Below are 26303 nucleotides of genomic sequence, written 5' to 3' on the forward strand. Positions count from 1 at the left end.
ATAATATATTGATTTATATTTCTAAATTTCTGTAAAACTTAATCTTATCGTAAAAATATGTAATCAATCAATATTTCGTTTGATAAAGTTTAAGGGTAAAAATATGTGTGAGACGGTTTCACGGGTCATATTTGGTTTGACGGATTTCTTATTTAGATCATTCGTGGAAAAGTATTATTTTTTATGTTAAGAATATTATTTTTTATTGTGAATATCGGTAGGGTTGATCCGTCGCACAAATAAAAATTTATGAGATCGTTTCACAAGAGATTTACTCGAATTTAAGGAAGTTTTTGTATGTATTTTTTTTATTTATGTGGTGGTTACTAACCACTACATATATATTTTGAATGGATCGGATTGTTATCATTACTACTTAGGCACAATCCCATGAAATGGTAAAATTACTATTGTACCCTTGGGCGGTTTACTCACATCCAAATGACAATAGTTTATTATAATTTATTCGTATATGTTGTTTATCGACGAAGCAGCGAACAAAACAATCACAAACTCTAGCAGAGAGGGCGGGGATGATGAAGAATCTCTACGTGAAGTGGGTGCCGCCGCCGGATATGAATCGGAACACCGAGTGGTTCACGTACCCGGGTGTCTGGACCTCTTATATTCTGATTCTCTTCTTCTTCTGGTTACTATGTCTCTCCATCTTCAATTGTACCCCCGGAATCGCCTGGACGATTGTTAATCTCGGCCATTTCATTGTAAATCTCTGTTTTTATTGCAGTTTTTTCATCTAATTCGGTGTTAGGGGCTTTTAGATTACGTTGTCCGGGGTTTTGAGTGTACAAAATCCTGATTTGATGTGTGTTTGTCTGTTGGGGATTATTAATGCTTGTGGATGGTTTCTGTTCGCTTATGTTGAATATACTCGGTCATGGTTCGATAGATAATTGGTTCCTTCCTGGTTATTTGTGTATTATTATGAGTTTTGATCGATGTTTTTAAAAATAAGCTCAATCATCAAAAACTTGTAAGTGTAGACCTGACCGCCTGTTGTCTCATGCTTTCCTGCTTAGGAATGACGAAACCACAAGAGGCTCGAACGCAAGCTTTGATTTGATGTGTTTTCATTTGAGTGAGAGTTTGCGTTATATGAGTTTGATTGGTGCTTGAGCTCTGAAGTATGCTTATTATACTCCTATTTTGATGCTGTCTAGGAATAATTAGGATTGAAAAGTAATGTATTTGTTGTTTTTGCAGCTGTTAAATGTCTTCTTGAAAGATGCTTTCTTTTTATCCTTTGATCCTCTCCTTACTTCATCTTGATTTTTATATTCAGAAGTTCCAGCTCGATCCATATTACTTTGTTATACATCTATAATCTGGGAACATCTTTCGACCTGTCCAATGTCACATTCAAGTGAAACTCATTCCAGATGAATCACATCCTGGAGTTGATGCTTTTAACACAAACTGTTGGGTGTGTTAATTGTGTTATAGTAGCATCAGATAGTTGTTTTATGGGGGTGATATTTTTACAAATTTCGTTATAAACTGTATGGTCATTGACACAATGTGTACACTCCTACATTAATGTGGTCAGATTAACTTGGCAGTGCATCTATGCTTTTAAATGCAGGTGACTTACCACTTCTTCCATTGGAAGAAGGGGACTCCTTTTGCTGATGACCAGGGAATCTACAATAGATTAACTTGGTGGGAGCAGGTTGATAATGGGAAGCAGCTCACTCGCAATAGAAAGTTCCTCACGGTTGTACCTCTCGTTCTGTAAGCACTCCATCTACTCCTTCACAGAGACAACTCATCACTCGAACTTTGTTAACTATTATTAATTCATAAATCACTTCCCTCTTGTTTTACTTGCAGCTACTTGATTGCTTCACATACAACCGACTACCGACACCCTATGCTATTATTGAACACACTTGCAGTACTTGTTCTGGTTATAGCTAAGTTTCCGAATATGCATAAAGTTCGAATCTTTGGAATTAATGGAGATAATTGAGTTATATATTCTTCCTCAACCACGGCCTCGGATCTATATGGTATTTGCAGATATGGTTGGCTATATTCCTTTGTATAGAAGTTTGAAATCAAGAGGTGTACTACCAGTCGTAAATAGCATGCCTAATATTATACAGTTAATTTAGCTTAAAGTATATCTTTGCGTTCATGTGCTTACTTTATAGTTTTAGCACACAATATTAATGATGAAGGTTGTTGGAGATTGTATTATGAAAGGTTTGTTTAAAAGATTGTCATATTATGGTTCACATCGTGTAAGTATATATCATTATGCCTGGTAGTTTGAATTAATATATATTTTTTTTCAATTAATTATGAGTTAAACGCACAGAATCTGTGAAATAACAAATTGTCAGGAGCAAAGAAACTCGCCGAAAATTATATAACATTGGCTCATGTGCAAAGATGGTTAGAAAGCATTTGTCCGGATTGATCGACTGAAAAAGAGTCAGAATTTAGTAAAGGATGTCGACTTAGAACGGATTGAGAGCATCTTGCAAAGATATGACCAAGGTTTATTGCACCTCTCATGTACTATTTTTAAATTGAACTACTTTATTATACACTCTGAGATAAGAAACGAAACAGAGTTGTGTGCCACTAAAAATAAAAAATAAAAATTTATTCAGGGTATATAAGCCGAAAACATTATGTAGTTATATCTGATTTGGCTATATGTTTCAAAAACATGGCGATAGATATACTAACGCTACATAACAAGATTAAAAAGACCAATAATGATTTTGTAATAGTTTAAATAAAGTAGAGAGATTAAACTAACTTTTAAGATAGCATGTAATAAAACCTAAATAAAACTTGAATTTAGATATTTGTTTAACACACAGAATCTGTGAAATAACAAATTGTCAGGAGCAAAGAAACTCGCCGAAAATTGTATAACATTGGCTCATGTGCAAAGATGGTTAGAAAGCATTTGTCCGGATTGATCGACTAAAAAAGAGTCAGAATTTGGTAAAGGATGTCGACTTAGAACGGATTGAGAGCATCTTGCAAAGATATGACCAAGGTTTATTGCACCTCTCATGTACTATTTTTAAATTGAACTACTTTATTATACACTCTGAGATAAGAAACGAAACAGAGTTGTGTGCCACTAAAAATAAAAAATAAAAATTTATTCAAGGTATATAAGCCGAAAACATTATGTAATTATATCTGATTTGGCTATATGTTTCCAAAAACATGGCGATAGATATACTAACGCTACATAACAAGATTAAAAAGACCAATAATGATTTTGTAATAGTTTAAATAAAGTAGAGAGATTAAACTAACTTTTAAGGAAGCATGTAATAAAACCTAAATAAAACTTGAATTTAGATATTTGTTTAACACACAGAATCTGTGAAATAACAAATTGTCAGGAGCAAAGAAACTCGCCGAAAATTGTATAACATTGGCTCATGTGCAAAGATGGTTAGAAAGCATTTGTCGGGATTGATCGACTAAAAAAGAGCCAGAATTTGGTAAAGGATGTCGACTTAGAACGGATTGAGAGCATCTTGCAGAGATATGACCAAGGTTTGTTGCACCTCTCATGTACTATTTTTGAATTGAACTACTTTATTATACACTCTGAGATAAGAAACGAAACAGAGTTGTGTGCCACTAAAAATAAAAAATAAAAATTTATTCAAGGTATATAAGCCGAAAACATTATGTAGTTATATCTGATTTGGCTATATGTTTCAAAAACATGGCGATAGATATACTAACGCTACATAACAAGATTAAAAAGACCAATAATGATTTTGTAATAGTTTAAATAAAGTAGAGAGATTAAACTAACTTTTAAGGAAGCATGTAATAAAACCTAAATAAAACTTGAATTTAGATATTTGTTTAACACACAGAATCTGTGAAATAACAAATTGTCAGGAGCAAAGAAACTCGCCGAAAATTGTATAACATTGGCTCATGTGCAAAGATGGTTAGAAAGCATTTGTCCGGATTGATCGACTAAAAAAGAGTCAGAATTTGGTAAAGGATGTCGACTTAGAACGGATTGAGAGCATCTTGCAAAGATATGACCAAGGTTTATTGCACCTCTCATGTACTATTTTTGAATTGAACTACTTTATTATATACTCTGAGATAAGAAACGAAACAGAGTTGTGTGCCACTAAAAATAAAAAAATAAAAATTTATTCAAGGTATATAAGCCGAAAACATTATGTAGTTATATCTGATTTGGCTATATGTTTCAAAAACATGGCGATAGATATACTAACGCTACATAACAAGATTAAAAAGACCAATAATGATTTTGTAATAGTTTAAATAAAGTAGAGAGATTAAACTAACTTTTAAGATAGCATGTAATAAAACCTAAATAAAACTTGAATTTAGATATTTGTTTAACACACAGAATCTGTGAAATAACAAATTGTCAGGAGCAAAGAAACTCGCCGAAAATTGTATAACATTGGCTCATGTGCAAAGATGGTTAGAAAGCATTTGTCCGGATTGATCGACTAAAAAAGAGTCAGAATTTGGTAAAGGATGTCGACTTAGAACGGATTGAGAGCATCTTGCAAAGATATGACCAAGGTTTATTGCACCTCTCATGTACTATTTTTAAATTGAACTACTTTATTATACACTCTGAGATAAGAAACGAAACAGAGTTGTGTGCCACTAAAAATAAAAAATAAAAATTTATTCAAGGTATATAAGCCGAAAACATTATGTAATTATATCTGATTTGGCTATATGTTTCAAAAACATGGCGATAGATATACTAACGCTACATAACAAGATTAAAAAGACCAATAATGATTTTGTAATAGTTTAAATAAAGTAGAGAGATTAAACTAACTTTTAAGGAAGCATGTAATAAAACCTAAATAAAACTTGAATTTAGATATTTGTTTAACACACAGAATCTGTGAAATAACAAATTGTCAGGAGCAAAGAAACTCGCCGAAAATTGTATAACATTGGCTCATGTGCAAAGATGGTTAGAAAGCATTTGTCGGGATTGATCGACTAAAAAAGAGCCAGAATTTGGTAAAGGATGTCGACTTAGAACGGATTGAGAGCATCTTGCAAAGATATGACCAAGGTTTGTTGCACCTCTCATGTACTATTTTTGAATTGAACTACTTTATTATACACTCTGAGATAAGAAACGAAACAGAGTTGTGTGCCACTAAAAATAAAAAATAAAAATTTATTCAAGGTATATAAGCCGAAAACATTATGTAGTTATATCTGATTTGGCTATATGTTTCAAAAACATGGCGATAGATATACTAACGCTACATAACAAGATTAAAAAGACCAATAATGATTTTGTAATAGTTTAAATAAAGTAGAGAGATTAAACTAACTTTTAAGGAAGCATGTAATAAAACCTAAATAAAACTTGAATTTAGATATTTGTTTAACACACAGAATCTGTGAAATAACAAATTGTCAGGAGCAAAGAAACTCGCCGAAAATTGTATAACATTGGCTCATGTGCAAAGATGGTTAGAAAGCATTTGTCCGGATTGATCGACTAAAAAAGAGTCAGAATTTGGTAAAGGATGTCGACTTAGAACGGATTGAGAGCATCTTGCAAAGATATGACCAAGGTTTATTGCACCTCTCATGTACTATTTTTGAATTGAACTACTTTATTATATACTCTGAGATAAGAAACGAAACAGAGTTGTGTGCCACTAAAAATAAAAAAATAAAAATTTATTCAAGGTATATAAGCCGAAAACATTATGTAGTTATATCTGATTTGGCTATATGTTTCAAAAACATGGCGATAGATATACTAACGCTACGTAACAAGATTAAAAAGACCAATAATGATTTTGTTATAGTTTAAATAAAGTAGAGAGATTAAACTAACTTTTAAGGAAGCATGTAATAAAACCTAAATAAAACTTGAATTTAGATATTTGTTTAACACACAGAATCTGTGAAATAACAAATTGTCAGGAGCAAAGAAACTCGCCGAAAATTGTATAACATTGGCTCATGTGCAAAGATGGTTAGAAAGCATTTGTCGGGATTGATCGACTAAAAAAGAGTCAGAATTTGGTAAAGGATGTCGACTTAGAACGGATTGAGAGCATCTTGCAAAGATATGACCAAGGTTTATTGCACCTCTCATGTACTATTTTTGAATTGAACTACTTTATTATACACTCTGAGATAAGAAACGAAACAGAATTGTGTGCCACTAAAAATAAAAAATGAAAATTTATTCAAGGTATATAAGCCGAAAACATTATGTAGTTATATCTGATTTGGCTATATGTTTCAAAAACATGGCGATAGATATACTAACGCTACATAACAAGATTAAAAAAACCAATAATTATTTTGTAATAGTTTAAATAAAGTAGAGAGATTAAACTAACTTTTAAGGAAGCATGTAATAAAACCTAAATAAAACTTGAATTTAGATATTTGTTTAACACACAGAATCTGTGAAATAACAAATTGTCAGGAGCAAAGAAACTCGCCGAAAATTGTATAACATTGGCTCATGTGCAAAGATGGTTAGAAAGCATTTGTCCGGATTGATCGACTAAAAAAGAGTCAGAATTTGGTAAAGGATGTCGACTTAGAACGGATTGAGAGCATCTTGCAAAGATATGACCAAGGTTTATTGCACCTCTCATGTACTATTTTTGAATTGAACTACTTTATTATACACTCTGAGATAAGAAACGAAACAGAGTTGTGTGCCACTAAAAATAAAAAATAAAAATTTATTCAAGGTATATAAGCCGAAAACATCATGTAGTTATATCTGATTTGGCTATATGTTTCAAAAACATGGCGATAGATATACTAACGCTACATAACAAGATTAAAAAGACCAATAATGATTTTGTAATAGTTTAAATAAAGTAGAGAGATTAAACTAACTTTTAAGGAAGCATGTAATAAAACCTAAATAAAACTTGAATTTAGATATTTGTTTAACACACAGAATCTGTGAAATAACAAATTGTCAGGAGCAAAGAAACTCGCCGAAAATTGTATAACATTGGCTCATGTGCAAAGATGGTTAGAAAGCATTTGTCGGGATTGATCGACTAAAAAAGAGTCAGAATTTGGTAAAGGCTGTCGACTTAGAACGGATTGAGAGCATCTTGCAAAGATATGACCAAGGTTTATTGCACCTCTCATGTACTATTTTTGAATTGAACTACTTTATTATACACTCTGAGATAAGAAACGAAACAGAATTGTGTGCCACTAAAAATAAAAAATGAAAATTTATTCAAGGTATATAAGCCGAAAACATTATGTAGTTATATCTGATTTGGCTATATGTTTCAAAAACATGGCGATAGATATACTAACGCTACATAACAAGATTAAAAAGACCAATAATGATTTTGTAATAGTTTAAATAAAGTAGAGAGATTAAACTAACTTTTAAGGAAGCATGTAATAAAACCTAAATAAAACTTGAATTTAGATATTTGTTTAACACACAGAATCTGTGAAATAACAAATTGTCAGGAGCAAAGAAACTCGCCGAAAATTGTATAACATTGGCTCATGTGCAAAGATGGTTAGAAAGCATTTGTCCGGATTGATCGACTAAAAAAGAGTCAGAATTTGGTAAAGGATGTCGACTTAGAACGGATTGAGAGCATCTTGCAAAGATATGACCAAGGTTTATTGCACCTCTCATGTACTATTTTTGAATTGAACTACTTTATTATATACTCTGAGATAAGAAACGAAACAGAGTTGTGTGCCACTAAAAATAAAAAAATAAAAATTTATTCAAGGTATATAAGCCGAAAACATTATGTAGTTATATCTGATTTGGCTATATGTTTCAAAAACATGGCGATAGATATACTAACGCTACGTAACAAGATTAAAAAGACCAATAATGATTTTGTTATAGTTTAAATAAAGTAGAGAGATTAAACTAACTTTTAAGGAAGCATGTAATAAAACCTAAATAAAACTTGAATTTAGATATTTGTTTAACACACAGAATCTGTGAAATAACAAATTGTCAGGAGCAAAGAAACTCGCCGAAAATTGTATAACATTGGCTCATGTGCAAAGATGGTTAGAAAGCATTTGTCGGGATTGATCGACTAAAAAAGAGTCAGAATTTGGTAAAGGATGTCGACTTAGAACGGATTGAGAGCATCTTGCAAAGATATGACCAAGGTTTATTGCACCTCTCATGTACTATTTTTGAATTGAACTACTTTATTATACACTCTGAGATAAGAAACGAAACAGAATTGTGTGCCACTAAAAATAAAAAATGAAAATTTATTCAAGGTATATAAGCCGAAAACATTATGTAGTTATATCTGATTTGGCTATATGTTTCAAAAACATGGCGATAGATATACTAACGCTACATAACAAGATTAAAAAAACCAATAATTATTTTGTAATAGTTTAAATAAAGTAGAGAGATTAAACTAACTTTTAAGGAAGCATGTAATAAAACCTAAATAAAACTTGAATTTAGATATTTGTTTAACACACAGAATCTGTGAAATAACAAATTGTCAGGAGCAAAGAAACTCGCCGAAAATTGTATAACATTGGCTCATGTGCAAAGATGGTTAGAAAGCATTTGTCCGGATTGATCGACTAAAAAAGAGTCAGAATTTGGTAAAGGATGTCGACTTAGAACGGATTGAGAGCATCTTGCAAAGATATGACCAAGGTTTATTGCACCTCTCATGTACTATTTTTGAATTGAACTACTTTATTATACACTCTGAGATAAGAAACGAAACAGAGTTGTGTGCCACTAAAAATAAAAAATAAAAATTTATTCAAGGTATATAAGCCGAAAACATCATGTAGTTATATCTGATTTGGCTATATGTTTCAAAAACATGGCGATAGATATACTAACGCTACATAACAAGATTAAAAAGACCAATAATGATTTTGTAATAGTTTAAATAAAGTAGAGAGATTAAACTAACTTTTAAGGAAGCATGTAATAAAACCTAAATAAAACTTGAATTTAGATATTTGTTTAACACACAGAATCTGTGAAATAACAAATTGTCAGGAGCAAAGAAACTCGCCGAAAATTGTATAACATTGGCTCATGTGCAAAGATGGTTAGAAAGCATTTGTCGGGATTGATCGACTAAAAAAGAGTCAGAATTTGGTAAAGGCTGTCGACTTAGAACGGATTGAGAGCATCTTGCAAAGATATGACCAAGGTTTATTGCACCTCTCATGTACTATTTTTGAATTGAACTACTTTATTATACACTCTGAGATAAGAAACGAAACAGAATTGTGTGCCACTAAAAATAAAAAATGAAAATTTATTCAAGGTATATAAGCCGAAAACATTATGTAGTTATATCTGATTTGGCTATATGTTTCAAAAACATGGCGATAGATATACTAACGCTACATAACAAGATTAAAAAGACCAATAATGATTTTGTAATAGTTTAAATAAAGTAGAGAGATTAAACTAACTTTCAAGGAAGCATGTAATAAAACCTAAATAAAACTTGAATTTAGATATTTGTTTAACACACAGAATCTGTGAAATAACAAATTGTCAGGAGCAAAGAAACTCACCGAAAATTGTATAACATTGGCTCATGTGCAAAGATGGTTAGAAAGCATTTGTCCGGATTGATCGACTAAAAAAGAGTCAGAATTTGGTAAAGGCTGTCGACTTATAACGGATTGAGAGCATCTTGCAAAGATATGACCAAGGTTTATTGCACCTCTCATGTACTATTTTTAAATTGAACTACTTTATTATACACTCTGAGATAAGAAACGAAACAGAGTTGTGTGCCACTAAAAATAAAAAATATGAACCAAGTGAACACCAAATTTTTTCCGAGTAATTGACGTGCAAGTTTTAAATATGTAAGTATATATGCATATTTATTACACACACACACACACACACACACACACATACACACACACACACACACACACACACACACATATATATATATATATATATATATATATATATATATATATATAACTTCTCGTATTAAATATGTATTTGAAAATAAACTAACAAACTACATACTTGTATAACTATTTGATATGTAAATTGAAAGTTCTGTCTTTTTTTCCCGAAAGGAAAATTGAACTTCTTTGCCTGATATAGTTATTATATTTTGGTGTTGAAAATTAACTAAATCAAACTAAGTTAGATTTTCAAAAACTAATATTATATTTATCAAAATTATTAATTAAATTATTCAAAATTATATTTATTAAAATGATTTAAATGAAATGAGCTTTAGGTGTGCACTTTGTGGATATTTTGTTTTTAATCTCGGTCAATTTTTTCTTAAATAATTGATAAAATTATTTTATAAAAATATAAATGAGAAAATCATTTTCTTAATTAAACATTGAGCAGAGATATTTTATAAATTTTCCCTCTGTTATTTTAGGCTTACAACCTAACCGATGGCATTGATGAACTCGTCGGGAAGATAGAGACCTGCTGCAAGTAGGGATGACAACTTTCTTCACGGATTTGGGGCCCCGCAGGGAAAACCCGAAATAGGGATAGGGATCCCCGATTTTTTCGGATTTGGGTTCGGGTTTGGGGATTTTTTTAAATCCCCGATGTAATTCGGGACGAGTATGAGATTACTATCCCATCCCCGAAATCCTCGAACCCGCCCCGAAAATAATATCAATAATAAAATAATAGTATTATTAAAAATATAATAATAATAATATTTTTTAAAATATTAATAATCTTATTATTATTAATATTAATATTATCTCTAATAATAATAAATAACAATAAGTTTTGGTTTGAGAAAATCTTCGAATTCGTTATCGTCTTAAAATATTAATATTTTTAAAACGGAGATGGGACGAGGATGGAAAGTTGATCCACGAAGTTTTCTCGACCCCGAAAAAACGAAGATTGGGGCAGGGATGGAGTGGGGATGGAATTCGAAAATGAGAACGACAAACCCGCCCAGGCCCATTACCATCCCTAGCTGCAAGCCGTGACAGCGAATGGGGAGTCCGGCGGCGGAGTCATGGAAGCAGCTCCTTCTCAGCTCAATTCAATCCAGTTCCCATCTTAACCATTCTTCTTACTTCCAGATGGTAACACAATTCTCTCACCTTTTATTCTAAATTCTCTCTGATATTTTTTATATTTTGGACTATTTCGATTGTAGGCTACTGTAGCATCGAACGGCAGACCCTCCAATCGCACTGTTGTTTTCAGGTTTGTTTCTTCAGCTCAATGATCTATTGTGAAACGCACTTTTGTGTGATATCTTTGATCATATATTCTTTGGTTTGGCTTTCTGAATTCTGGGTTTTTATTGATATTCAGGGGATTCCAAGATGACGGCTATAAGATTCAAATCAACACCGATTCCCGCACTCACAAGGTCTTTTTCGTTTCTTGTTTCTCCCCCTTTTGTTGGCACTAGCAGTTCATCTGGTTTTGTTTGCGATGCAACGCTTGACCTTTGTTTTGCTGAATCCTTCTTGGGTTTGCTTGGTTTATGTGAGGATTTTAGCTTCATGAATTTGAAATCTTTTGTCACGATTGATCGAGCATCGCAACAAGAACGAAATTGAGGGTTTGAAAGCCTTTAATATTTGGATCATTTGAAATTCCTTACCAAGGATGCTATTACAAATTCGAATATTTTGAAATCATTTAATTTTGAATTATTTGTCAAATACAAATCAATGAATGCAAATGCTGACTATCTGAACGAAGTTTTCCACCAGTTTCGTACCCTTTTTTTAAGGATATAAAACCATTCTTCGATTAGTCAAATTAAATTATGGTTTTGGCATATATCATAGCATTATGGCCAGAGTTTGAAATTATCAACTCAGTCTTCACCTGTGTTGCTTATTTGCTGAGCATTTTACCCTATATTTGGCAAGAATTGTGTTAAAGACAGAAGAATCATTGTTGGTCCAGTTTCTTCAACTATTATTTTTAGAGAACTGGGTTCTAACTTTCAACACTTTAAATGTTTGCAAGCAAATTTAATATTTTCTTTGTGTTGACTACTATATTTCCACCTGCAAGTAATTTTCTGTCAAATTTCCGGAATTTACGTGCACAACATTGCAGATTGATGATCTCAAGCACTGTCCATTCGCTGAGGTATAAAAATATTTTTTTAACCACAAATTTGTGGTCGGTGTTTAATGGACCAGAGAGCTTCAATGCTTTTGCATTTCAAAAAGTTCTTTTGATTTACTTGTCCTTGTTCGTACTTTGTGATAGTTCAGATTTGTTGGTATTTCACGAACTCTTGGGAGCAATTCCGCATTGGTGGGCAAGTAGATGTCATAGATGGAACAAAATCTGATCCAATTAAACTTCAGGTGACTCCGTGGCCTTTTTATTTTATTGTGCCCCTTTTTATATCGACATTTGCCCCAGCTCTTTATGTTTTGTTATCAGTGTGCGAAGCCAAAGTTTACACTTAATATAGTAATATATGAGCCTTAGCAGATCCAAGTGCTCAAGTCTAGCTTTGCGCCATTAATTGGGAGAACTAATTGAACGATGTTGGATAAGTTTGCCTGATGCTTCATTTCTTGTGCTTTGTACACAAAATGTTCAAATCTTAGATTGACTTGTGGTCTTCCCTTTTGAATTTATAATATCTTTTGTAAATTTTTAATGAATCACAAATCAGGCGGTTTCCAATTTTGTTTCAGTTCATCTTATATGACCAGATATGGCGAAGAGTTTAATAGTAAGAAACACAATCCATGTTTTGACAAGTAAAAACTGTCTATAAATACAGCTTTGTTTATTTGTAACAATAACCAGTAATGTGTATATTTTCCATTTATTTTATACGCGAAGCAAAGAGAGAAAGCTTGGTTAGCCTGCTCTCTTAAATCAAGAATGCAGTATTTGGCACCTGCACCAAGGCTTCCTTTTGCTAGTGAACAACAGCCAACAGAAATACCCACATTGGATCCTTCTGTGGGTCCTGTTGGTGCATTTTGCCTGCTTGTTCTGGACCCCGACCAGGTAAGAAACCTGTCGTTACACTTCAATCTGAATTGGTTAACTTAACCCTTCCAAGGATGACATCATAAGTAGTTTTTACAGGTTGACTATTTAAATTTGAAGAGCAACGAGAGGTTGATATTTACTGCAGGTCAGAATGGCAACGGAAAGACGCATTGGAGTGTGGAAAAAGTCAATCCTTAATGCATAGGTGTTTCAATTGTTGCAACAATAATATGTATACTTCCAATTATTTTCTTTGTATAATAAAGTAATGTGTTCCATTAACTAAATATAACAAGTTACCTTAAATAATCAATTCCTCATAGTCTCATACCTTCCACTTGATTACTTGAGCCAATGAAGCTTCATCTTTCAAACAAAAAAAATGCATAAACTTAGGGTTGGCCTAAGATATTTAGAATTTTGCCTTTTCTGTGTTTTTTTATAATTATTTCTTGACAACGTATTTCTAGACAACTAGAAAGCAGCAGTAAACACAGCAACAAATTCAAAACTAGGAAATATTTGGGATGCGTAAGTAGCAGTTGTTCACATATTCCAAGATCAATTGATGTGTGTATATGCAGACAGACAATTGGAATGTATGTTACCAGCTAACATTTTCATAGAAGATCTGTTCATTAGTAAAACAGAAAGCTGTATATCAAGAACTAGCAGCTAACATGTCCATGAGGTGGAGCGCGTAAGCTTTGGCTTCGCTATCTTTTTGTCCTCTTCAAGAGATATTAGGAGAAGATTGGATGGGTTCTCTATCATGAGTTTTGCCACCAGATATCCGGTTATGGACCATGTCTGATGTTTTCTCGCCTGTTTTCCGACATATCGTCCACTGATTCCATCATAGTATTCCGGCCACCCATCTTTTGCCAGCCGCTGCTCTACCAACTCTATTGCTCTCTTTGCAATTTGGGGCCTTCCAGTTTTAATGCTTGCTGCTGTCAGTAGCCATAGAAGAACTACAAAAAAACAAAACCCAATCACCAACCCTTCATTAGCTCGCAGCGTACCACTTCTTTTTCACTTTTTTAATCACAATGTCAGGAGAAATTAGTTTCGTGGCAGAATTCTCCGAACATGATAACAAATGACGCACAAAAACAAATGCATACTCGGGGTACTCTTTAAGGAAAAATAAACACGCAACTCTAGTAAAATTTGCCGTTGTGAAGCAATGGCTGAATATTTCATTAAATCGTCCATTGCCATAAAATATCAACCAAACACCAGGGTTGTTAGAGGGCGACAAGTGAAAACTGATGCAAATAGATCATACAAGTACCTGGCCAAGATCCACCGTTGTGATAACTCCATCTAGTGTTCTTTGGGTCGCATCCGGTTACAATCCTCCATTCATGTCCTTCCAGAGCTGGATATGCGACTTTGAGTGGCATCTCCCCAATTAACTCTTCCCAGCGTTCCTCAATCAAATCCATTATTGCAGTAGCCTGTGCAGGTGTTGCTAAAGAGCTCAAAATAGCAATGCAGTTTCCAACTAGGAACCACCGGAAATCCATGCGAGCTGGACTTACATTGCCAATGAAATAACCTCCTCTCAATGGCATAAATTCGAATACCCAATCTGGAATAGATTCAGGGATGACATTGAATTTGTTGACAGCGGTATGAGAATACTCTTCAGTTTTATAGCGATAAATGTTGTTCAATTGAGTGAAATCGAGCCAGTAGTAATTTCGTATATGATAACTCAGAGCAGTAATACGCTTGTCAATGCGCTCAATCAATTCCTTGCCATCATGCTCGGGTTTAAGCATCTGCCTCGCACACCTTAATGCGAAGAAGAAGAGGGCCTGAATTTCAATTGGATATCCGTACATTCCCTGCACCATATGAAGCCAATGTCAAACCTCCAAACTCGAGAAAAATAAACTATAGCAGCCTGACCAATATAAGATTCAATTGCCAAAATGAACTGTCAATCAAATTTAAACTATTCTGCTAGTTTTTTTCCAACGGTGATCAATGAAAGACCCATGCACAATTACTAATGAGTGGAAGATTAAATGGGAATTACACAGGGGAGTGACTTGGGAGGAAGCCGTTTTATGCATCGACGACTTTTAGTAAGAACTTAAGCACTCTTGGATCAAACACTCAGCATCTATAAAATATTTAAGCAGAAATGTAATTTTACCATCCGCCTGTCAATCATGCTGCATCCATCTGCGCATAACAGTGTAGGAAATGTGTCAAATCCATCCGAGAGACAGAGGTTAAGCACCAATTTCATTCCTCTCTGCACCTCGGGTAACTCCGAAAGGGAATAGTCATGTGTGCATTTAGTGTACGACCTCAAAAGTATAATCCACCAGAATCCAGAGTCCACAGGTGCAACTCTTCCTATTGCAGTTCCTCCAAAATCTGCTTGCAGAATCTCCTTCTGACGCTCTGGGTCATGACCAACCTTGAAACTGGCAGGCATGACACCTTCTCCAAGGGTAAAGTTATCAATTCTCTTCTCCCAGCCTTGGAGGTGGAGAGTCTTTAACAGAAAGTTCTTTACGATGTCTACATCTGGATCCGTTTTCATTAGGCATGCTAGTCCACAAGGAACAAAGTCTCTTACAAAAACCTGCCAATCAAACGGTTAAATACCCACTTCAGCATTCCACAAACGCTGTCAATTGAAAAGGAGTATTCCAAACTAGACAACTTGATATCATTGAAAAATGCATCAAAGTCAGACGAATTTGAGGAAGACGCAAAAAACAAATCAAGAATTTGCAAGATGCTGGAAGGATAATCGGAATAAAAAATAAATGTCAATCTTATAGTTCTTCCAAGAACGTATAATAAGAGGAGAGGATGTAACGATCTCGTCAACCCGCCAATTATGCTCGAGGTAATACTTTGCGCATATGCATGCATATACTCTAATTATGTAAACACGCGTATTTCACGCGATCTCCTCGTGTATGCATAACTACCATATGGTGGAATGAGAGTTTAAGAAAATGCAAATACCTGATTGTAGTTCAACGTCTCGCCGCCAGATTCATCATTAATGGCGGCCAGTGCACCTACCCTCTGCCCTTTGAAGTTCACGTATGCTCTGGCAAGTAGCTCCCACGCCTCTTCCATCATATTCCCAGGAGAGCTGTTTTCCGATCCACCGGTTCTCGATTGACCACCGATTGGTGCTTCGGAAAGAGTATCCATGTTGATTCCAAGGCTCGGTGACGGTTTCAATACCGACATCGCCTTTCCTCCGCCGCCTTCGTTTTTACCAATCACCCCCGTTTCGGTATTCTCTGCTCCGGCGAAGTCTTTGATAGTCAGAGAGCTGGTATTCATTTCGCCTGACAAAGAATCGGAGTCTTCCGCCATCTCGGAAAGAACTTTACCGAAGGATTTCTCACCGCCCAGACTGAGATTCCTCCAAGCTTCTTCGATCGTATCAACACCTGCTTCAGATTTATCGGGATCACGGCTGGAAGGCTCGACACTTCCGAGTGCTGAATCCAAAGGCATGGCGGATTTAGAGAGCAAAAAATACGTGTTTCTAGTGAGAGAAGGAAGACGTAAAGATGAATACGTGGGAAGGGGGTAGGTTCAAGAACACGTGAAGATTGCAGTCCCCGGGTACAGTGTCGTTCAGTTTACGCTAAAGTCGTTATACGAAATCAGAAATCGCACTCGGCTGGCGTTTCAACATCGCGGTTTGAGGGAGTCGAATTGGAGAGAAAAGGTACACGGAGGTGACGTTTAGTTTTCAGTTAACAGGTTGAATGCATGGGGAGGAAGGAGATTTGATGGAATTATTTGCCCCTTCATTTTATATTTAAAAACGAAAATGCCATTGGCCTTTTACATTGGGAATTGGGTAGGTTAAGCAGATGTAGAGTCGATGGAGTGTGGGGTTAATTTGGGAATATAGAAATTTTTGATTCATTGCTGGTGCAATTCAAATGACCCAATCATTTTCTGCCACTTATTGAGATTCTAACAAAATTTATTAGTTTTCTTAGCTATATTATGTGGCTTGAATATTAATTAATACATAAATTATATTAGTTTGAAGTTGCGCTAGCAGCCGGGCCAACTTGTGGCGGACCGAGCCGCCGCCAAAAATCCGTGGTCGGGTCGGTTCGACGATATTGCATATTACGAAATCTTCGACTTAATCTAATTTAAGATGTATTACAGGTTAGGTAAATCAACAAGCAAGCTAATCCGGAAAAAAAAAAAAAAAGTTGCAAAATATATATAATTCATTAAATTCATCAATTCCTAAATACAAATTTCCAAAAAAATCCTAATTTTTGGTTTTCACACTTCTACATGTTAACCAAAGTAAATATCACAAAAAATCTACAGCTTTCACTACAAAAATGCATATACATTTATTAATTTTTTTGGTTTAATATTTTTAAATTTTTCGGTTTTTTTTCTTTCTTCTCAACCAGCGGCCCAAGTCGCCTAGACGTATGACCTATCGTTTAAGCTCATCTTTAAATGAATTTATAAAATTTCAACCCAATACACATAATTATTTAAGTTGGATAGATCAACTCGCCGTGCTCAACGTTATTGAAAGCTCTAGATTGAAGAAATTAAAAATTGTTCTTTTAAAGCTGATTTTAGTTGGACAATTTGATTCTAATCAAGTGATAAATTATTGATGTCATCTTTGGAAAGATGCACGTATACAACTAAAATGATAAAATAATGTAGTAAATAATATATTTAAAATTTTAAGAATCTTAAAACCAAATTTATCTAATCAAGAAAATAGTTTTTATTGTAGACCTACATGCCATAAAACCAAATTAGTTCTCTGATACAACAGTGATACTCATATGTATTTGTTCCATCACTTGCTCCCATAACTTCATCGTATGAATCATAAGTTTAATTCCTCTATAGTTTGAGCAATCATGTATAAATTGATATTACAATACTATATGTCTCCAAGATTCTGATATTTTTCTAGTGTCTAAAATCTTATTAAAGAGCTCAGTCAGTCATTAGATATCAACTTCTCATAGACACTTCCAATATTTGGCTTATATTGGATGATTAATTTTAATTTTCTATATAAATCAAATATTTTAATCATTTTAATACACTAACATGAAAGCACGTGTATCACAGTTAAGAGATTCATGTGTCATTTTAACGTCATTGATTTTTTCAGGAAAATATGCCGAAAAATTGGCAATGATAATTTTTGTGAAATTCAAATAATATATTTTATATTTTTATTATTATTTTAAAAAATACTACTAAAAACTTGAGATTTTATCAATAAACTCTTCAATTTTTTTTATAGTGTATATACATCTATATCATTTTAAAAATTATTATTATTATTATTTATTTACATTTATATGTATATTATAAATAAAGCTGAAACTTGTCTTTTTTTCTAAAATGGAAAAGAAATCGGAAATTCATTATTAAATTTTTTAATCATCATTGTTCTTTAACATGATCAACAATTAAAAAACAATAATGTCATTTAAAAAGACGATGTTTTATCGTGTCTCGGACGTATAAATATATTTACAAAAATACCAGTACAATGTCTAATTTTTACACATGTATAGATAGCTGGTTTGACCAATTCACGAAAACATTCAGTGATATATATCTAAGAATCACACGGTTTTGCCGCATCCAGAAGTAATTTTTCAGACGGACATCCAGGTTTCCACTGGCTAAAGTTGCGACTAGTTTTCTTCCCTAAACAGGAGTTGACACGTGAATCTCTTAACTGCAGTTTGATGAGGAAAGAGCCATCGCTACATATGGAGTTCTTCCAGCTCCAAATGTCCCTCCTCCATATGCTCTCGCCTCGGTGTCAGCGGTTCGCTTTGACCACTGTGGGCACCGATTTGTGACTGCTGCATTAGATGGCACAGTATGCACATGGCAGCTTGAAGTTGGAGGGCAGAGTAATATTCGGCCAACGGAATCGTCCGCCTGCTTCAGCAATCATACCTCATATGCGATCAGTTTAATGGAATTAAGCTTCATCGAATTGAACCTTGAATCGAGAATTTTAGTTTGTGCTATATTTTGATACCTTTTACTGAGAATGTCCGAAGTCCATAGAGAAGTTTTCCCGTCCCTCTCGGCTTTGCCCCACCATCAGAAAATATTGAATAATCACAAAGTTAAACTCGTTGCTTGCGAAATTATAGTTGCTGCACGTGCGGGTTTTAGGTTGATAGAGAAATAGTTGTTTGCCTTCGTTGAATTTCGTACTTTTTCTATGTCTTTGTTTCTTGAGAGTTGCAGCCAATATTTTTTGTGCCTTTTGACAGTTTGGTGGTCTGAATTTTGTAACCTGTAGATTTTTTTAATGTTGGGCAATGAATATGCAGGGATGTTAGTGCAAGTGGATCAATTATTGCAGCTTCAGGATATAGCTCCAATGGTGGTAATGTGGTAGTTTGGGACACACTCGCTCCTCCTGCCACTTCTCAAGCTTCCACTATGTGTCATGAAGGTCTGTTTTCAAAAAGATGTTGAGAGAAATATTTGTGTGATATGATAAATTTGAAAATGCTCGGCTTCATTAGATATAGAGGTGGAAGAATATCCCAAAGTCCCAGTTGGAAAATGGCATAATTGGTCCTCATTGATGATTTGAAAATTGAAATGGTGCTAATGACTTCTTTGGTAATAACAATATTCTGAGTCAGAAAATTTACTCATGAAGATGTCAAGTAAAATAGAATCTTTTTCTGATAGATTTGATGTGATTCTATATTTTTTGGAATAAAGTTCTTTTTTTAAAAAAAAAAAATCTTCCATTTCGTACAAAGTCACATTCATTCAGAAACATATGTTGGATGTATTGGTTTGCATTCCACTGCAATCCCGCAAGTTCTTTCCGTGATTTTAGATTAAAATCTGTATTCATGTGGCCATGTATCTAGCTGGTGCTGGATCTCTTTCAGTGTTTGACAATGACATTGGTAGACACTCAAACTCTTTGTTGAAACAACAGTACATTGGCATATTTTTTTATGACGATGGAACCCGAAGCATCCGTCTTTCAGTACGTAGTGTGTAAACCCCGAGTTAACGCTATAGCTTGCACGTTGCCACACTTTTCTTATCAAGTGAAATTCATCATCTTTTTGCTATTTTGTTACCTGTTATGTACTCCGGCATTGGGCATTTTAAACCATCCAGTAAGCAGTACATCTATATTCTTTCAAATTTAAAAATATCTAGTATTTAGTGGCTCGTAGCAGTAGTATCTCATGTCCAATGTCAGATATCGTTAAATTATTTCAGGCACGGATGTTAAAATCGTGACAAAAAATTAGCATCCATATAATTTAGGTTTTTTTGAATGGTAAAATTTATATTTGATGTTCCTTTTTTTAAAAGGCGATTTCTGCAACCTCCAAATAACAAAGCTAAACAATTGCTTTTATATCCTTGTCATTAATTTTCATTCTAGGTTGAGAGAGGATCGAATATGCCCCTCACCCAAATGGTCAGTGTAACAGATTGGTTTTATTGGTGAAACTCGCGAGGCATGGATCTCTTTTGTGGTGGTGGATGCTTGAATAACCAAATAATTAGTTAAATTTTTGCACGATAAATAAATTTGTAGATTAATTCTATTTTGGCAATTATGAAGATGGGTTTCTATCCGCCTTTCAAACGTTCACAATTACATGATTGATGCTGAAAAATATAATTTTGGCATACATTTTCAGCAGCAACAATAAGTTCAAAACTTTGGAGTCCGGAAACAGATTCTTAATGACTCGCTTGCTTAACGCCGTCGCACAAATTTGAAGAAAAACAAACAATGCGTGAGGATAAAAAGCCGGAAAAAAGAAAGAAGGAAAAAGCCGCAGAATCATGTTTAAGCTAAAACGGACAGGCATTCATATGAAGCGCCACCAGACTACATATTCATACTGGCCACTCAACATGACTACATAAAACTGCATGGTCGGAAAATGTGAGCCGACTGATAAATTGCGAGCATAAATGATATCTATCCATCTGCCCATTTCATTTAAAGCAAGCCTGTGCATGAACACGGAACTATGACCACAAATCATGGTGTTGCCCATCAATAAAACTTAACTCCTGAAAAAGGAAAAATGATTAATTCAGACTCAGAAACTGTAAATATACACTAATATCAGGAGAACAAGCAATAACGTGGACAGAAAGAGTTCAAACGATATAAAATCAATGTAATTTTGTAAAGCACCAATTTTCTAACAAACACATGCCAGCATTTCCTTTTATACAGCAGTTATATCCAACACAGTGAAAAGTTGTAAATGTTGACATCGGCATGCAGTCATTTTCATATGGAACAAACAATTGTACCTGTTTCTCTTTTTTATGGGAAATGCTTTTGACTTTTTGCAATTTTTAAATTGAAATGTTGATGATTTAATCCAAACATCATCCAGTTAGTAGGATTATCCTGGACACAAAAGCTTCTGGCATAAACTACATAAAAGGCTGGATTGGAAGCATCATAGTATTTACCTTTCAAGATCATTAACCCAGAAGACGAGTGGGAATTCTAAAGTTTAATCTAATCAATCCATAAAGCCAGTACCGTGGATCGGATACCAGATCAATTAATTACAATTTATATGGTGCTAGGAATTTATAATTTGCAGCTCCATAACATGAGGTGAGGAAAGGGGAAATGTTAAGCAAGCAATAAGAGCTTTTGGCAAATAATATATTTGAGAAACTTGTCACTAAAATATTTCATACTGAAAAATATAATGAGCAGGTTTCCCTAATTATATATTTAACACCTAACTTTTCAATATCCATTCCATTGAAGTTTCTTAATAGGGTAACTTCATTAATCTGCCAAGCAAAATATCCTACAGCACACCAAAGCAAGCTCATTCAGGGGAATATAAAATATATTTAGCACAACATAAAAAATATAAGATGCAATTAAAACAAGAACAAAACAGGTTAAAACTATGTAAAACAGCAGCAACAACAAATACTTTCCAGCTTCTATCATAATAATCACCATACGAACAAAATGTGATCAATATATCTAATTCTTAAATGTTAATGTAATTAGATATTAAGAGTGTCAAACTGTGATGACTAAGACCCACTGCAGTAGCCAATAAATGTTAATGTAATTAGATATGAAGATTGTCAAACTGTTATGACTACCAATTTCTCAGACAACCACATAGTTTGCAACAACAAATGAACTAAAAATGTTGCAGAGCCTGCCAGCGGAAACCAACAATTATGGTCTCACTTAATTTTGATAGTGGATACCTTGCTTAAAATGCACACTGGAGATGTAGAAAAATAACATGATAAACATTTAATCTGTTTGACAACCAATCATGAACTGTTAGTTTCAATAATTTTTCTTATGAACCCCACTTCAACTCAATGATAAGGTAACTAGAACGCCACTCAAAATTTATAGTAAATGGCAAAATACACTGAGTTTCCATACATGCTTTATATCCTATATAAAAAATATTCTTTGAATGATCAAGCAGGGAAATCCAATGAAGAAGAAATACAGGGGAAACATTATGAATCACGAAGATGTTTGGCACATATACTCGACAGAAAAATCCTGGCAAGCATCTTACATAAAAATAGTTAAAGTCGTTAGACTAAAGAAGTAAAAAAGGTCTCCCTCAAGTCTACTGAATCCCATAGCTTACTATGTTGTTATCAATATGAGCTGATCAAATGTAAACAATCTTCACCAATGCCCAGTACTACAGTTTTGAATAAATGACAAATGTAACATGATAAATGCAAGTAAAATGCTTACACAACTTACCAAAAGCAAACTCGCGTCTCAAACTATTGTCACACTATAGGACACTATAGGAGCCGAAGAGTTGAAAAAGTGCAGCTTGATTTGCAGGTTCTAGATTTTCATTAATAACATGATAAATGCAAGTAAAATGCTTACAACTTACCAAAAGAAGACTCAAGTCTCAAACTATTGTCGCACTATAGGAGCTGCAAAGTTGAGAAAGTGCAGCTTGATTTGCAGGTTCTAGATTTTCATTAATAATTTGGGGTAATGTTCCCGGGGATCGAGCTGAAAGATTTGCCAGGGTGGCCACCAAAAATTGTTTTGGATCCTTGATTTCTGGAAGAGGGTCGTCTTCTTTCCTCCCAGCATTATAAAGTTGAACAAATGTTGTATTATAACCAACACTTTCACCAAAGTCTGGAACTTCAGGGTCCTCTTCAACTCTCTCCTGCTCTGGTCGTGAAAGAAGAGTGATTATGCTGTCAAGCATTTTTCCCCAGAGCTTGGAATCTACTGGTGCCAAAGATTCACTCAGAAGTCTAACTGAAGCAACTGAAGTTAATTTGAGCTCTGAGGAACCTGTGATCAGCTTGAGATTTGGTACCCAAAACTGCTCTAAAATTGTGCGAAATACATCCGGTTGAACAGCATTCATTGAGCCTGCAAGGTTCTGAGAACCATGCTTGGCTAGGAAAAGTGACATAAATAGAATAAGAGACTTCACAAACTTCACTGTTCTATTATACTGCAGCCGTTTAAACAAAGCGACCCATATGTGGCTTATGTATGGTGAGATGACATCAAATCCAAGGTTCTCTACCACAGTGTTGAGCACATAAAATCCTTGTTCATCAGTACTCGGAGTTGAAACTAACGTGTTAAAAATCCCGAGGACATTAGATAACCTTCCCTGTTGGTTTAGTTCATTAGGTGCCTTTCTGAGGAAAGCTTGGAGCAAACGAACCAGCGCTGGAACATTTGCAGATTTTTTCCACGATTCAGGTAAAAGGAGGATAGCAAAAATCTCCATATAATTACCTGGCAATGGGGATACATTCAAGTCAACAAGCTGAGCAAGGAGTTGGAATGCATAAGGGAAGAACTCGCTGACATCTCTGGATAATATCATTTGCAGTGTAGGGAGTAGACTTGTCTCTAAAAAAGAAATGAGTGATGGGTCCCGCTCACAGGCCCGTCTAATAAGAAGAGCCACTGATTCAAACAGATAGTGGTTGAAGACAGGATTTTTAGGGTTCTCGCAGACCCTGTTCAGAACTATTGTCAAACCATTAATGCATGGTAAAGCAACCTCACGAGAAACAATAGCGGCTCCAAGAACCCTCATGATACACTTCATCACATACTGATTCTCTTCAGATTCCGGCTTCTGCAAGTCACTGAAAAGATTTGTCATTAGTGCGAGCAGAAATGGACTGATATCCTCACCTGAGTATCTTGCCTTTCCTCCGTCATCTTTGACCAGCAAAAGCTTCTCAATGCAGCTCGAAGCATATGAGTGGACCACATTTGATTCTGAGCCGAGAAATCGAACAACATCAGGTAGCAATGCAAGTGCAATATGTTTGGAGATCTGATATCTAAACATGGTGAAGAATTTCAATGCACCAGCCTTTAACATCGGAAACCCATCCACTTCCTGACTTTGCAGCTCTGGTACAATCACAGATCCAAAAAAGCTCTGGACATCCACAAGATCAGTGGAGACAGAAGTACCACCAGCTTTCTTCGTGGCAAGGGAGACAACCAAATATATTGCACAATCTTTGTGTTTCCAATTTGCAGCTGGGTTTTGCGCAAATGAAGCCAAAAGAGATTGCACCTGCGCGGAAACCTTTTCAGTGACCTTCTCCTTGTAATTCAAGGCAATTCCCTTCAGGAGTTCACAGGCAATCCTCCTCCTTGTGTCGAGGTCACTCCCTTCCATATCCCTCCTTATGTATTCCACATAATTCATTTCAAACAGTTCTTCATCCTCATCCCTCAACATCACATTTGGAATCACGATACTCTGACAAATCTGTTGCAAAATATCATCCCTTCCGAATAGAGTATGATGAACGCTAGTGCTAACCGTGGTCAGAAACTTAATAGCGGTCACAGTCAGCCTTTCCCTACTAGAAGAATTTGACGTGGCCACCAAAAGTCCCCATACTGCCTCTGCAAACCCACTCAAATATTTCTGAAATAAGTCCTCCTCTTTCTCCATATACAGACTAATATTCTCGCATACAGCAGCTCGCAAGTCATCAACCAAAGTGAGCCCATCGGGACCACTATCCTCCAACACAATGTATTTTGTCGCCAAATACTTCAAGAACTCGGTCATCCACTCATCCATATGATCCTCGAAAAACTCAGGTAACTCCATAAAATTAAGCGAATAGAAAATCCTACAGCACAACCTCTGAGATTCTATGTATGGCTTGAGCGAACTTGCATTTGCAGCCCCAGAAGAAACGGCTTCTTCTACATAACTTGCAGTCCTTTTAAACACTTCCAGCAACGGTTTTGCAAAATGATCAAGACAGTACTTTAAATCAAGTAACAACTCGTTGGTTTTAAACTGGTACCTGAATTTCTTAAACAATGAATTAATGGAGGTCAAGACCCCATTAACTGAAGCATAGTCCTTCCCCTGGCTCAACTTATCCAAAGTCAGCACGAGCTCAGGTAATAAAGTCGGCCAAGCTTTAGGAAAATCATGCTTCCCAATGATAGTGAGGGCTTCACTTAACTGCGCCTGAATTTTCGGGGAGGCACTAACCATCAAACTAACTATCAGGGATCTAATCTGGTCCTTTTCCTGCTCAGGTATGACTGGGTTTTGGGCCCCGGACGGATCACCAGCTTGCGAGGTCCAACAAGCTTTAAGGTAGTTCTTGAAGTTCACAGCGGCAGCTTGCCGGATCTGCTCGTCGACAGATGGCCTAGCAACGAGACGAAGCACGGCAAGGCCATAGTCAGGCCTATCAGCAGCCTCCGCCAAAGCCTTCTCCGCCTGGCGACGAGGTTCAGGCATAGGGGACAGGGTGTTGAGGAAACACTGTGAGAGAAATTGCAGAGTTTCTGGGTTCCAGTCCATTTTCGACCTCAAGCACTCAGCTCGTAGCTATATGGTCTAGGGTTTATACAAGATTTTGAAATGGTAAGCAAAAAAAAATCCAATTCCTCAAACGAAATTGATTGCTAAGAAGAAATAAATGAAATATATATGGATACAAATCTAATGTAAGTCTATTTGTGGACAGAATACCTGAGAGCGAGATTGGGAGATCGATTCGCAGACTCAAGAGTGAATTTGAACAGAGAGAGCTAGAGGTAGGGGATGGGGGGAAGGACTTAAGTACAGATCAAATCTGTTTATTTATTTATGGCAAGATTACTTCACTTTATTGGGCCTATATTAAGCCCATTTTGATACTTTCTTCTATAGTCATTAATTGGATTATTATTTAAATTATTTTATTGATTGATTTTTACTCT

General features: G+C 35.0%; 5 protein-coding genes across 9 annotated transcripts; 3 read left to right on the forward strand and 2 right to left on the reverse strand.

Annotated features, from left to right (window-relative positions):
• Positions 1-451: 451 nt before the first annotated feature.
• LOC142546759 (uncharacterized) lies at positions 452-2255 on the forward strand. Its single transcript, XM_075654647.1, has 3 exons — positions 452-722; positions 1601-1749; positions 1849-2255. The coding sequence occupies exons 1-3, from the start codon at positions 534-536 to the stop codon at positions 1985-1987; spliced, it is 477 nt and encodes a 158-aa protein (XP_075510762.1). The 5' UTR covers positions 452-533; the 3' UTR covers positions 1988-2255.
• An 8134-nt stretch (positions 2256-10389) lies between these two features.
• On the forward strand, positions 10390-13316 carry LOC142546761 (pyridoxine/pyridoxamine 5'-phosphate oxidase 2-like). Of its 4 annotated transcripts, none has more exons than XM_075654649.1 (8): positions 10390-10479; positions 10991-11103; positions 11178-11227; positions 11339-11396; positions 12101-12133; positions 12262-12357; positions 12848-13018; positions 13091-13316. In XM_075654649.1, exons 2-8 carry the CDS (start codon positions 11011-11013, stop codon positions 13199-13201), a joined length of 612 nt encoding a protein of 203 aa, XP_075510764.1. In that variant the 5' UTR covers positions 10390-10479; positions 10991-11010; the 3' UTR covers positions 13202-13316. The 4 variants fall into 4 exon arrangements, with proteins under 4 accessions (XP_075510764.1, XP_075510765.1, XP_075510767.1 ...); XM_075654650.1 differs by having other exon boundaries at positions 13100-13316; XM_075654652.1 differs by having other exon boundaries at positions 13149-13316.
• A 91-nt stretch (positions 13317-13407) lies between these two features.
• LOC142546760 (putative alkaline/neutral invertase F) lies at positions 13408-16873 on the reverse strand. The gene is made up of 4 exons (XM_075654648.1): positions 16004-16873; positions 15174-15611; positions 14301-14859; positions 13408-13977 (listed from the first exon to the last, which is right to left on the reverse strand). The coding sequence occupies exons 1-4, from the start codon at positions 16508-16510 to the stop codon at positions 13679-13681; spliced, it is 1803 nt and encodes a 600-aa protein (XP_075510763.1). The 5' UTR covers positions 16511-16873; the 3' UTR covers positions 13408-13678.
• A 2206-nt stretch (positions 16874-19079) lies between these two features.
• On the forward strand, positions 19080-19701 carry LOC142544805 (uncharacterized). Its single transcript, XM_075651842.1, has 3 exons — positions 19080-19207; positions 19369-19493; positions 19567-19701. The coding sequence occupies exons 1-3, from the start codon at positions 19080-19082 to the stop codon at positions 19635-19637; spliced, it is 324 nt and encodes a 107-aa protein (XP_075507957.1). The 3' UTR covers positions 19638-19701.
• Positions 19702-20634: 933 nt separating this feature from the next.
• Positions 20635-26164, reverse strand: LOC142546762 (exportin-2-like). Of its 2 annotated transcripts, XM_075654654.1 has the most exons (3): positions 26074-26164; positions 22960-25938; positions 20635-21103 (listed from the first exon to the last, which is right to left on the reverse strand). In XM_075654654.1, exon 2 carries the CDS (start codon positions 25900-25902, stop codon positions 22978-22980), a length of 2925 nt encoding a protein of 974 aa, XP_075510769.1. In that variant the 5' UTR covers positions 25903-25938; positions 26074-26164; the 3' UTR covers positions 20635-21103; positions 22960-22977. The 2 variants fall into 2 exon arrangements, with proteins under 2 accessions (XP_075510769.1, XP_075510770.1); XM_075654655.1 differs by having other exon boundaries at positions 20635-21095; positions 22953-26155.
• Between the last annotated feature and the right edge of the window lie 139 nt (positions 26165-26303).

Source organism: Primulina tabacum, chromosome 5, assembly GCF_025594145.1.
Source record: "Primulina tabacum isolate GXHZ01 chromosome 5, ASM2559414v2, whole genome shotgun sequence".
Lineage (NCBI taxonomy): Eukaryota > Viridiplantae > Streptophyta > Magnoliopsida > Lamiales > Gesneriaceae > Primulina > Primulina tabacum.

What these genes read in the sequence shown, in the direction of transcription:
- LOC142544805 (XM_075651842.1), top strand. Translation starts at nt 19,080, where the DNA reads ATGTCCGAAGTCCATAGAGAAGTTTTCCCGTCCCTCTCGGCTTTGCCC. An exon ending in GCTGCACGTGCGGGTTTTAG is followed by an intron (nt 19,208 to 19,368) that starts GTTGATAGAGAA and finishes ATGAATATGCAG; the next exon opens with GGATGTTAGTGCAAGTGGAT. An exon ending in TTCCACTATGTGTCATGAAG is followed by an intron (nt 19,494 to 19,566) that starts GTCTGTTTTCAA and finishes CGGCTTCATTAG; the next exon opens with ATATAGAGGTGGAAGAATAT.
- LOC142546760 (XM_075654648.1), bottom strand. Translation starts at nt 16,510, where the DNA reads ATGCCTTTGGATTCAGCACTCGGAAGTGTCGAGCCTTCCAGCCGTGAT. An exon ending in AGACGTTGAACTACAATCAG is followed by an intron (nt 15,612 to 16,003) that starts GTATTTGCATTT and finishes TTTGATTGGCAG; the next exon opens with GTTTTTGTAAGAGACTTTGT. An exon ending in GCATGATTGACAGGCGGATG is followed by an intron (nt 14,860 to 15,173) that starts GTAAAATTACAT and finishes CATATGGTGCAG; the next exon opens with GGAATGTACGGATATCCAAT.
- LOC142546759 (XM_075654647.1), top strand. Translation starts at nt 534, where the DNA reads ATGATGAAGAATCTCTACGTGAAGTGGGTGCCGCCGCCGGATATGAAT. An exon ending in TTAATCTCGGCCATTTCATT is followed by an intron (nt 723 to 1,600) that starts GTAAATCTCTGT and finishes TTTTAAATGCAG; the next exon opens with GTGACTTACCACTTCTTCCA. An exon ending in ACGGTTGTACCTCTCGTTCT is followed by an intron (nt 1,750 to 1,848) that starts GTAAGCACTCCA and finishes TTTTACTTGCAG; the next exon opens with CTACTTGATTGCTTCACATA.
- LOC142546762 (XM_075654654.1), bottom strand. Translation starts at nt 25,902, where the DNA reads ATGGACTGGAACCCAGAAACTCTGCAATTTCTCTCACAGTGTTTCCTC.
- LOC142546761 (XM_075654649.1), top strand. Translation starts at nt 11,011, where the DNA reads ATGGGGAGTCCGGCGGCGGAGTCATGGAAGCAGCTCCTTCTCAGCTCA. An exon ending in AATCGCACTGTTGTTTTCAG is followed by an intron (nt 11,228 to 11,338) that starts GTTTGTTTCTTC and finishes ATTGATATTCAG; the next exon opens with GGGATTCCAAGATGACGGCT. An exon ending in CCGATTCCCGCACTCACAAG is followed by an intron (nt 11,397 to 12,100) that starts GTCTTTTTCGTT and finishes ACAACATTGCAG; the next exon opens with ATTGATGATCTCAAGCACTG.